At 35.0% G+C, this 12,760-nt stretch overlaps 2 protein-coding genes and 1 pseudogene across 3 annotated transcripts; 2 read left to right on the forward strand and 1 right to left on the reverse strand.

Moving 5' to 3' along the window:
* The first annotated feature begins 2,118 nt into the window (after nt 1-2,118).
* LOC107842511 (R3H domain-containing protein 4) lies at nt 2,119-8,653 on the forward strand. Of its 2 annotated transcripts, XM_016686406.2 has the most exons (7): nt 2,119-2,522; nt 2,925-2,995; nt 3,732-3,840; nt 4,766-4,848; nt 6,092-6,250; nt 7,901-7,999; nt 8,265-8,653. In XM_016686406.2, the coding sequence occupies exons 1-7, from the start codon at nt 2,450-2,452 to the stop codon at nt 8,415-8,417; spliced, it is 747 nt and encodes a 248-aa protein (XP_016541892.1). In that variant the 5' UTR covers nt 2,119-2,449; the 3' UTR covers nt 8,418-8,653. The 2 variants fall into 2 exon arrangements, with proteins under 2 accessions (XP_016541892.1, XP_016541893.1); XM_016686407.2 differs by lacking the exon at nt 2,925-2,995 and having other exon boundaries at nt 2,165-2,522.
* A 142-nt stretch (nt 8,654-8,795) lies between these two features.
* LOC107842014 lies at nt 8,796-10,039 on the forward strand. Its single transcript, XM_016685824.2, has 2 exons — nt 8,796-9,487; nt 9,677-10,039. Exons 1-2 carry the CDS (start codon nt 9,458-9,460, stop codon nt 10,037-10,039), a joined length of 393 nt encoding a protein of 130 aa, XP_016541310.2. The 5' UTR covers nt 8,796-9,457.
* A 693-nt stretch (nt 10,040-10,732) lies between these two features.
* LOC107841374 lies at nt 10,733-12,760 on the reverse strand (annotated as a pseudogene).

Raw genomic sequence — 12,760 nt, forward strand, 5'->3', positions numbered from 1 at the left:
TGATGTTGCTCAATTTGGAGCTCCTTCTAAGCGCGCCAAGTCTCGAGCATCATTCATTCATTTCAAGTATCCACCAAGCCTAGCAAGTAGTGAATTGATGACAAGTCCATCAATTTCTTAGCTTAGCTTCATGTGTAATGCTTTGATAAAACTCGAGTTGCATCATTAAGCCTTAATATTTTCATTGACATTTAACCTTTAATAATATAATGTCTCCATAAACATTTATGTTAGGATAGACATTAACCTGAGTAGAAGGGACTTTACGATGAGTCTTAGAAATTTTCTTAACATACATTTCAAGTAATGCTAAGTTGATTTGATCTCTAAAATCACTTAAAATTCTGAAAAAATTAATTAAACACTCATTGTCCTTATTTTAAACTCTGCATAATTTACTAAACCTTATAACGAAAAAGTTATTAGGTACCTTTCTCTTATAAGCCAATTTTAAATCTTGTGTATCAACTCTCTTTCTTCTATAAATTGCATCAACTAATGTTACGTAGTCTAGTGTAATTGAAAACTTAACATTGAATTATGGGAGACAACTAGAATGAATAGTATTATCATCACGAACGAATTTATCATCCTCAAACAATGAGCCCTAACAATTTTCAAAAAGATACTGAAAAATATCAATAAATAAATAATGAATAATTAACCAACATTGTATTAGATGATGAAATTTTAAGCGCATCCAAGTTTATTTCTAAATAGAGTTTGCATGAGTTTTTTTTTTTTTTTTAATATAAGATAAACAAATTATATAACACTCCATTTTTTTTCACTATTCGTACATAGTCAAATGAAGGATAAATATGATCACAAAAATTTGGTACACTATATGTAGAACTAGATATAGGAGTCTGTGCTTGCACGAGCCCAATATATTACTTTTTCTATCTTAATTTAAGTGACATTGATGAAATTTGGAGTCAACCAAATTTTTTAGTACTATATTTTCTCAAATACTTAAGTTGTAAATTAGTGATTTATAATACTTTTTTATGTAATTTTTATCTAATATATGTTACTTTCATTATCACAATTTATGTGGCACAAATAAAATTTTGAGAATCTGCCAAATTTGTTATATGTCTTTTTAGATATTTTAATTTGTTAATTATTGTGATTTATAATGCTTCTTACATAATTTTTAAATATATAACAAATTAAAAAAAAATAAGACAAATAAATTACAACGAAGAATAATAAAATATCTAATAAAATTGATAAGAAAAGAAAAATCGATGATGAATGATAATATATAAGACTAGGACCAAATTGGTCCAACCGTCCAAAAGATTATATGGAATTATTAGCAAATTTACAAAAATATCTTATGGGTTCTATATTTCAAAATATAGGACGTAAATGGCATTGAGTAAAAGTTTATGATAATTTAGTCATTTGATGCTCCAATAAAACAATAAAGTCCAACCATTTAAGAAAGATATTGCACCGAAACTAACTAAAATGACTACACTATCTTATTATATAGTTGATAGATATGTCTAATTTTACTGTTCCACCTTATTTTAATATGATACTATTCGTGAATATTTACTTCATTTTTACTGTTCCATCTTATTTTAATCTGATACTATTCATGGATATTTGCTTCATTTTTACTGTTCCAGCTTATTTTAATCTGATACTATTCATGAATATTTGCTCCATTTTAAAAGGAATGATCTATTTTAATTTGATATAAAGATTAAGAAAATAATTTTTTTTCTTGAATGTTATGGTCTTCAGATCGAACTAAAATATTATTATTGGCTTAACCGATACAATAAATCAAAAAAATATGAAAAGAAAAAATATCAATAAAAAAAATAGCAGCTAATAAAAAAATACTAACAAAAAAAGTAATGTAATATTGAAAAATCATCTATCGATAGAATTTCAGGAAGATTTTAACACAATCATATTATTAGACTTATGGAAAAATGACCCCTAACCTCATCCAAAAATTGATTTTAAGTTATGTTAAATATATCCTTTAATTTTGAGTGTTAACATATCAGTTGAAAAATTAAAACTAATGTAATTTTCAAAAAAGAATTGAAACCCATAAAACGAAAGGCGGTAATTCAAAAGAATGAAAAGATGAAATACTATTTTTAGACGTCCCCGTAGTCGACATTGGACAAGTGTAGAAAGCAGAACCTAGTATCCTTTGATGTAATACTCCCTGGCTTTTGATTGGTGGAGTTTGTTGCCAATTGGACCAATGTTACGTGTAACTACACCTGCATCATCTCTCTTAGGGTTTCATTTGGGCGACACTGGATCTAAGGGCATATTCTACACACATATTCTTTCCCCTACCCAACTTGGTTCCCATTTTCAGTTGGTTCATTTATAAGCCAGCAGACACACCAATCCAATTCCATAAAAACGAATAATCTTTGATCTACCCAAGTCAGGACAATCATCAATCATGGCAACCTCTGACATTTTGCAGACAGAACAAGATCTTCTCATGATGTCTTCCCTTTTTGATGATCCCAAAGGTGCAAACTCAATATCATGTCTTTTCTTGATTTGGGTCACTCTTATTTTTGTACTACAAATCTATTATCTAACAGCTTTTATGATTTAATGGACTTTGAGCTTTTTTGAAATTGAATCTTGATGATACCAAAGGTGTGAACTTGCCAATTCCTGTCCAAGAATACCCAATGTGATGTCTTTTCTTGATTTGGGTCACTCTTAATTTTGTACTAAAACCTGATATCTAACAGTTCATGATTTTTAGTGGACTTTGAGATTCAATCTCGATGACCCTCTGCTATTTTCATTTCATTTTATTACTGGTCTGACTGACTTCCAACTTTATACTGCTGCTTTGTGTTGTAATTCTCATGGTGAATCTGGAAAAAAGATAGTAATTTTTCCCAAGGGATGGATTGCAGGACAAAATATGAAGTCCCGAGGGATAACCATCGAGAAAAAGATCGAGTTTCTTGAAAGCTTGGCTGGAAAAGTAATTTTCTGCATCTTTTTTGGCAGTCAATTTATTTTATTGACTTGAATACTTTTGCCCACTCCTCGTTTTAGTAATTGCTAAGGTGACCGCATTTTAGGGAGTAAAAGTTTCTGTTTCATATCTGCAATTCATATCATAGTTGATTGGTAGTTTTGGGTAAGGACATGATGAGCCTTGGCGTAACAGGTAAAGTTGCTGCCACGTGAGCAGGATGTCACGGGTTCAAGCCATGGAAACATCCTCTTGCATAAATGCAGGGTAAGGCTGCATACCATAGGCCCTTGTGGTCCGGTCCTTCTCTGGACGCCGCACATAGCAGGATCTTTAGTGCATTCGGCTGCCCTTTTGTACAGTCAAAGAAATGAAAAGGGAAGAACTTAAGCAAGAAAGATCAATTGTTCATACTTACTGGCTAGGTGAAAAAATCAATAATGGTAATCTTTGCATATTGTGATTTACTTATCATTTAATTTTTTAATCCAATTAAGTTGAACCTTGGGCCTATGTGTCTTTATTGAATATGGGCTCCTTTGATCAGTTTTTACAAACAAAAATCAGGTTATGCTCAGCGGAGCAACCAAGATACACGTGTTTAGGGTTGACGGCCTCTTTGCATTTTGAAACGTAACATGGATTTCCAATTTTTTTTCTTTCTTTTTATCCAATCAATATATGTATCTATTCAGATGTTGTATGTCTCAAGTTTTATATGCCAAAAATACTATCGTTACAGGTCAGCAACAGAAGATCTCGCAGATGGTTGAATGATCGTCTTCTAATGGAACTTGTTCCTCGTTTAAATGCAGAAGAAATTAGGGGCTTGTTTGCTCCACCACCTTTTGGTAAGATATCTTTGGGTGTGATGTTATTCCTAAATTGGTCCTTTATTCTGTTTCAACTGATGATTATTTTAGAGTTGACTACTTTCGGAAGCAAAGTATGGGGCAGTTCATCAGCATCTCTAACGCTGATAGAACATAAGGTGCCCATGTATCATAGATAAACAACGAACATGGTCAAATTTGATAAAGATTGTGGTGTCAGAGCTGGATGTGCAGTTTTATATCTTTTGGTAGCAGTTCTGAGTTATCTAGCTACACTTGGTAGGTTATGTTTCTAGATTCATTGTCTTCACTGACGTTGAGACATCTTGAAGCAAAAAAAGTGCATTTTAAAGAAAATGCATGATCTAGATTTGTTCCTGGCATAGATTATAGCACATGCGTCTATATTGTCAGACGAAAAAATTATTAGCATACGTACAGCATTGAGATTTTTTTCCAGACGAGCAGTTGTATCATCCTTCCTTTGTATTTTTCTCTAACATGATACTATAGTGGTTTTCTATGTCACAATTTGTTTATTTATAGAGCACAAAATAGGTCCCTATTAAGAAGGGAAAAAAGAAAAAAAAACTGAGAAGGAAGCAATGCCTGGATCCTTCCTCACCGAAAATGAGGAGGGCTTTGTGCTCAAATATCTTCAATTAGAAGCAAAAATACAGAATGTGATTATAGTCCACTTATAAGTCGCAGTTCTGATTTTACATAACTATTTGTCAAATTATATAGAAGCTCTTTGGCTGCTCATATGCTTTTGTCAACTTAAGTACTTTTCAATTGAATTTTTTTCTTTAAAGAAAAGTACTTCTCCATTGAACTTATTACTCAGTGTTATTTCTGATAGAAACTAACTTCTCCATTGAAGTTATTACTCAATGTTATTTCTGATAGAAACTAACTTCTTATCTGGATTTTTTTCCTGCAGGTGATGATGTGCCACTCTCAGTATTTTGCATGACAAATGTGGGGGAGTGGGACAAATTCAGGAATATAGACATGGATAAAGAGGTTACTATATTTTCCTATATGTTACAGTGTGTTTACTTCCTATAAAATTTGACAACATGTACTTTGAGCGTTTATTGTAACAATATTGATTTCTTTTGATGCTACGCATTGTCATCCCTTTCCTTGGGAAAGTATGAATTCTTTCCTTGATCTTTCTTCTTAAATATCGAGAAAATATAATAGTACTAATATTGCCATCTACATTATTGCCATGTATAATTGTTGTTGTACTAATATTGCCCATCTACATGCCTATTCATGTCAATGTAGTCTCTAGGATGTATCTCATTGCTTGACTGTTATTTTCTCGCCTATTTGGGAAAATTTTCTGAAGACCCCATTATAAACTCTCACGCTTCTGCTAAAGTTTTGAAATCTATATACCGTACTTCATACACAGAGAGACACACGAAAGAATATTATTCTGTAATTGGTTGGTTCTAGCAGACAATTCTTTTAGGTCTTCTAGAAGTGGAAGGATTTACATCAGGTCATATAGAAATGACTAATGTGCTGAGGGTACTAAAAGCCGAAGACCAATTTTAGAGAATATCTAGATTCCATAAAACTAGAATTCAATTTTGTAGAAATATTAATCTGCTTTCGTGATCAAGACAAACTTGTCAAGATGTGGTTAAATGTTTAGTACTCCATCTTTACTAATTTGTATGTCGGTCTTTCCAATTTGATATGTTTCAAAACTGTGGATATTGGACACCATTCTAGTAACAATATTCATCTGTGCAACTTTCACAATTTCTTGGAGTTCAAATTCATTTAATTATTCAACTTTTATATTTTGATGTGATGCTTTATATATCAATAAATGTTTCAACTATTATTTAACATTTTATTTCACTACCATTAATTCAGTTAACATTATATGTGTTTTGTGTCTGATCAAACACCATTATATTACATGAGATGGATTAAGTATTTGTTTGGGTACAGATCCGATTTCTTTTGTGGTGTCTTTATTTTTTCATGCTGAATTCCTTAGCACAATTTAATGAGATAGAAGGCCTGCTGCTATGTTGGCATGAATTGAACTTAAAGTGCAGTTCTATATTGGTTGATAATTTCACTATGTGAAATTCATGGTTAATTCTCGATGTATGTCTTCACCCAACTGTTTCAGAAGTTGGCAACTTCTCTAACTCAATGTAGTGATGCTCTTTCTTGGAATTTGAATTGTGATGTAGCAACGTTGTCTATAACCTTCTATATGCTCTTTTTTGGTCAGGCTAGCATAATGGAAGCTCTTGAAGGCAAAACATCAAATCAAAGGAGTTGCGTGGATAATGATAAGGTTGCCGTGTTGACTGCATGGCATAGAGTGGATTGTCGAACAAGAGAGGCACTTCGGCGCAACTTTCTCCCTGAATTGGTCAACAACTATGAGGTATTCCTGAGGACTATTGTGCCCCCTGTTTTCAGTTTGTTTGTTCTTCTATATGTATTATAACTTAAGGAAATGCTATTCAGCTATTGAATTTGCACGTGTTGCTGATCTGAAGGTATTGCAACTAACACCCACTTAACGTATAATAAGGTTCCGATAGAAGCTAAAGTTTGTTAAGTTTCCATGAGGTGGCTGAGCGATTGAAAATTAAAGTGACAACCCTGGGAACCCATATTGGAGTTCCAGTAGAGGCAGCAATAAGTAAATTCTTCTCATATCCAAGCTTTCACCATTAGGTTTACGCCATGTTTGTGCTGCTAGGTGATAGCAGGTATCCCGTGGATTAGTCGAGAGAGCAAATTGGCCGAAACAACACGTGTATTTTAAAAAAACAGAATTTAAGGTTGTGCGTGGCTGATTGATTTACGTTGGAAACTCTGAAGCTGCAAAATAATTTGCATGCCTCATTTGGGTTACTATGAATGTGTGGGTTTACTAGGAGAGATAGGATTAAAAATGAAGTTATTTGAGATAAGTTGGGAGTGGTTTCGGTGGATGTCAAGATTCAGGAAGCGAGGTTGACATGGTTCGGGCATGTGATAAGGCGGTGCACGGATGCCCTAATGCGGAGGTGTGAGAGGATGGCTATGGCTGGATTCGGGCGAGGTAGAGGTAGACTGAATAAATATAGGAAGGTGTGGAGGATGCGTGTTAGGATAGTAGGATAGTAGCACGGAGTGCATCCTTGTTCAGGTAGGTAGGAGTGCTCTGTTTTGGTTTCTGTGTTGGTATTCATAGTGCTATGCTTGTATTATCTTGTTTGTGGAGTTCTGGTAATCTTTGTTGTTTCGTATAGATCGATTGGAGTATTTCTTTGTGGTAGTCTTGTTTCTGTTATTATTTGTCGTGTTATTACTTATTGTTCCTATACTAAATCTTTTATAGACTGTTTTTTGTCTTGAGCCGGAGGTCTATCAGAAACAACCTCTCTACTCACCTCTGAGGTAGTGGTACGGTTTGCGTTCACTTACCCTCCCTAGACCCCACTTTTTGGGAATATACTAGGTATGATTTTGTTGTCATTTGGAACAACTTAGATATATGCTCCATGATGCTCAAGTTGGAGTCTTGGAGATTACTGTGATAAGGAGATATACAAGGCTTTACTTTTTTGGCTTTGATGGGTCTATGCTTGCTTTAGCATTAGGAGTGCCCTGTTTTCCTCTTTTCAATTGTTTATCCTATTGTGTTGTTCAATTTCCTGAACATCGAAATTTCAGGCTTGCTGCTTTCAGCTGTGAAACAAGATCATATTGATTTTCTTCTGACTCATGATCATTTGACAAAACAAAGCCAAATTATGCATTTCATTTGTTGTGAACAACTGTTTTACTTTTTATGGAATCTTCTGGGTGGCTGCTGTCCTTTCATGCCCTCTTTCCTTTTCCCTTTCATGTCTTTTAGTTGGGTCTCAGATTCTTTGCTCTTATGACTTGTGGGATAATCTCTTAGATGCCTCAGCCGAGTTATTTCTGATAGTCTAGGATTTGGTTTTCGTATTTCATTGTTTTCTGCTGCATCCCCATCCATTTTCTCTTGCTTCTCCTTTTGCTTCTGTTGTTAACAAGAATTTGGGATATTTTTCTGTAGCAATGTGTACGAGCATTTGTGAAGGAGAGTGATGGAGATGTGCTGGTGCTACGTGTTCAAGACCCCTTCCAGCGGTTATTGCTGCATGGTGTTTGTGAGGTATTCTTTGTGGATGAATAATATTTTTATGATTTGCAGCACTCCAGTCCTTTATATCATAACGCTGAGCTACACCTCTACCTTTGGGTCTGATGTGAGTATCTGGATGTCCAAATTCTATTGTCAAGTGAGAAAAATGATCTGTATAGTTTCAGGGTATAGCCTTTACCTTAAAAGAATGTATAAAGAAGGTGCTAACCCAGTATCTAATGTGCATAATAATCTGTTGTGGTCATCTTACGACTGTTTAATTGTTTTTCAACAGTTCTACAACCTTGTATCCGTAACAACCTCCGAAACAGAAGGTAGCAAGGCTGTGAAAGTGACTAGGATAAAGAAGAAGAAAGCAGGTTCAGCTGATCTTCCAAACATTACACTCTGCAACTTTCTGAAGATGGCAAAAGAAGGGCTTTGGTGATTCATTGTATCATCGCTATGTTGTGCATTATCTTAATTTACTCGTTAGCATTCATATATGGTTGTTCCCCTAAGCTATCCCGACGTCTGTAATAATAAATTAATGACTGAATTGTGGGTGCTTCATGTTTAGAAATGTCTTATTTCTAGGGGTACCTGATAGACAAGGGATGGTCGTAAGGGTGAATTTGAATTTCCTTTGTATATATTTCAGAAATAAACATGCCTTGTGATTCATTACTGATTTTTTTCTTCTTCTCTGCTCTCTTCATTTTTTTTTTTCAATCTCAAGGGTGCAATGATATGGATTGTGAAGGAAACGGTCTTTTCTCTGCATGTCCTAGCAGGCACCTGTAGAATAGTTTCCCGCGGCAAACGACTTATAGAACATAGATGCATGGAACATAGCAGAAATCACCATTGGCTTGTGTTGATTTTGCAAAGAATAACATCGTGTAGTACTCAGAGTTGGTACTCTGATCTTGTAAAGTTCCCTGCGACGCTCGTGGCTGCAGATGGGTACAGATAATTATGCTTGATGTAAATTTTAATGAGTATGCAGAGGATCCTAGCACTTGTTCATGTCCAACATCATCTCTTTTCATCCCCATACGTGTTGAGGGCATGTCACGAGGTCTCAAAGCTAATCAGGATGATCACTTACCTCTTATTGAATTTGCCTACAATGACAGTTACCACGCAAGTATCAAGTTGACACCCTTTGGGGCTTTATATCAAGATGCCCCCAATAATTGTTTATTCAAAACGTGGATCTTGTAGTCAGATTATATTATCAAAACGCCAACTACGATTCACTATCTACTAGACTAATATCAGTCAATGAAGAAACAATAAAGAACAAGAAAAGGTTGGCAATTACAACTTGGTAATTTGGTAACTTGATCCCCAAGAACCACCCACCATCCATTGATTGAGGGATCCAGTAGCTGCTTTATTGACTCTAATATTCACTATATATCTCATTGCTGAAAACAGGCTAATTAACAACAATTCCGTGACTGATCTTGTTTGTTTTGTACAATGGCCAAGAAGCCAGTGAAATACGTTGTGGTAATCTCTCTTAATCCCCATTGAATGATACTATTTTCATTCTCATTTCGTTGGGGAACAAGTTATCCCGTGATTAATTATACCAAGATTGCCAATGTGGCACTACAATCTCTGCATAACTCCCTTATCTCTGTACCAAACGAGTTAGGAAATTAATTACATATTCTTTGCTTTGTGGAATTTACTCAGGTGGATGCCTTCACTGATACTGCATTGAAAGGGAATCCAGCAGCTGTTTGCTTACTGGAGGAAGAGAAAGATGATAAATGGTTACAATCCGTTGCTGCAGAATTCAGTATCTCTGAAACGTGTTATCTTATTCTGCTTAATGAAGTGAATGAGCCCACAAAACAAACCCCAGATTTGGCCTTCGTTGGTTCACTCCAGTTGATGAGGTTCAACTTCTTCCCGTCTTTGTTTTCTAAATCTTCATTCAACTCTGTTAGCCAATTAGGTCTCATTTGGTTAGGAAACAAGTTATCTGGCTTAACTCATCTTGGGATTAGTCCCGGTACCAATTTTTGGGTTATTAGTCTACTGGTAGGTTTATGAGCCAAACTCCCTCCTTCAAAGGATGCCTTGATTAAAAGCGAACATCCTTTTTGTGTCACCCAACTTCTTCCTCATCTTTTCATTGGAGCTGCTCTTCTTATCACCCGATGATCATCTCTTACATTCACGAGGTATATGGGCTCACTCTCAACATCGTCAGTGGTAAGAGTATAACACCAACATATGTTAATTGTTAGGTTAGGCGCACGTCACAGGCTTGAGCACTGCCTAGAGAAGGGTAACAAGAGTGAGCCCATTAGCCATCATGTTATGAACTTTGCACAACTGGCCCTCTGGTCATTCCATTAATCAAAAATCATTAATACTGAAAACCAAACACATGAAATATCATCCTTAAAAAAGAGTAGCTTTCCACAATTTCACATTTAATAAGACACTTGCACTACTTGTAGGTATTGTTCACTATAGACATCTCAATTAATGAGCTTCCTCTTCTCTGATCAGATAATGGCTAAGAAACTGGAGATGTTCATTAATGAAAGCAAAGCACAGAAACAGATGTTTATACACACCGGAAACTTACAAAAACAGAAGAATGCTCCAAAAGACATAGTAAAGTACATATCAAAAACCAATTTAGAGATTTTAGACCGTTGGACTCATACTTCCACCATATTATTAAAGTTTTGTGGTTGTGGCAAATGAACAAAGATCATGGACACAACTGCTACATTAAACTAGAAGAGAACCTTCCATGACTGCCTCAGCTTTCCCTCTCAGAAATACCCTCTGCTTCTCCTCGTCTAGACGCAGGCTCAAGACACCTCCTCTAGGTGACGCCTGAACCACAAAACAATACAATCAATTGGGCTAATAGAACTATTTGGTCAGTATAAGGCCCAAATAACACAAACACATAAATAAGAATTTTGGTCTGTTCTTTTGGTGCCTGCTGGGCGGGATGGGGTAGTTTTGAGGAAGTATTAAGTACCTGTAAAGCAACAGTCACATTTGCCAAGCTTTTTACACCAATAAGGAGACAAGGCACAATGCACACTTCCACAAACAGGATCCTGAAAAGTTTTATTTGGAAAAAGGAAAAAGGCATGCAAGACGAGAACATGTGAGCTCTGTAGTTGTCGAAGATATGATAATTAATGCTATATATATGATTTGTTTAATTATCTAGGTTGTGAAAAATTTGTCAGTACCCCTTTCAGTGACTATGATCTGCTTGAGTGCAATACTATACATGCTCACAGTTTATTCTAGTTCTGGCAATTACCTCATTGACTCCCAACTTTGGGCAGAAGAAATGGCTATAGAAATCAAAGCCAGAATCGTGTGGAGCAAGTTCAGTTATGATCATTCCTCTGCCAGGGAAATTTTGTATTCTATCAAACTGAGGTCGGCATTCGACCACTGCCTCCCCTGATGGGAGCAAATTCTGCAAAAACACCATGAATTATCTTCATATGCCTAGAAAGGGCTAAATTTGTTTAATTTTCCTACTATGCCTTCTCATGGAATTGAAAGAAATTTCATTTTCATTCAAAATAAATGCAAAATAGAAACTCTTTCATGCATGTCCATGTTTGTACTTTTGTAAAGGAGACTAGCATGAGTTGCTTTTACATGAATTTTTATCTTTGACATGCACTATTGTAAATCTGTAAACACCAAATTCAAATACGTACAAAAAGATCACCCTTCGATGTCTCATTGATCTCAACCACGGATGCACCATTCAATCTTTTCGAAATTGCAGGAATGTCAGTAAATTTGGTCTCGGTTACTTGGACGAAAGGAAAATCTAATTCAATTGAGTAACCTGCTGGCCAATCATCCGGAGAATTTGAAGAGCTGGCTTCTGGTACTCTTTGGCAGTTAAAATTCCTGATCTTGTTGAAAATTCAATAGTATCAGTTTTAACGAGGAAGGGGCGGAGCTACCCTTTAAGCAGGGTATATAGAAATAGTTACATTATTTTTTTATGTATATATAGTAGATGTTGAACCCACTTTAGTTAGTTCATATGTTCACTAATTAGAGGCGGATCTAGAATTTCGAGGTTGCGGGTGCCATGTTACTTTTAACGTTAAAACTATTACTCAAAAAGGATAACTTTTATTGGCGTCCCACTGAAATTTGACTTGTTAGTAGGAGATTTTTGAAGGAAAATTTCATTGAAATATTATCGAAAAATCTAATTTTTACGTATTTCAGCTGGAAATCAATTAATTTTTTGTTTTACGTTTTGCTATTTACACTGCCCCAAATAAAATAAATATTTTGTCGATTTTATAGACTTTGAGTTTCGATTTGATTATTTATCTTTTCAATTTGTATAGACAAATAGATCAAATAATAACAATGTGATTATTCTTATAAATATTATCGAAAACAACCTTTCTTCTTCTCCGGAGTTACTGTACGGACTGCATACGTTTTACCCTCCTCAGACTTCACTATGTGTTAAATTCAACTTATCAGTCAGCGTGAAAGTACAAAATAGTTGCTAACATCCAATGATATTTCCAATTCTATTGTTAAGAAATTATAACATCATGCCAAACATCATTATTATGATTTATGAGGAGAGGTTAATTATAAATTTGAAGGAAGAAGGAATCTTCAATTATGTTCTACACTTAAGTTGAGTTTTTTTTGGAAAATGGTCTAATACACCCTTCAACTATTGAAAATGGTACACAAATACCCTCCTTCCACCTTTATGCTCAAAAATACCCTTCCATCCAT

This window comes from Capsicum annuum, chromosome 9 (assembly GCF_002878395.1).
Source record: "Capsicum annuum cultivar UCD-10X-F1 chromosome 9, UCD10Xv1.1, whole genome shotgun sequence".
NCBI lineage: Eukaryota > Viridiplantae > Streptophyta > Magnoliopsida > Solanales > Solanaceae > Capsicum > Capsicum annuum.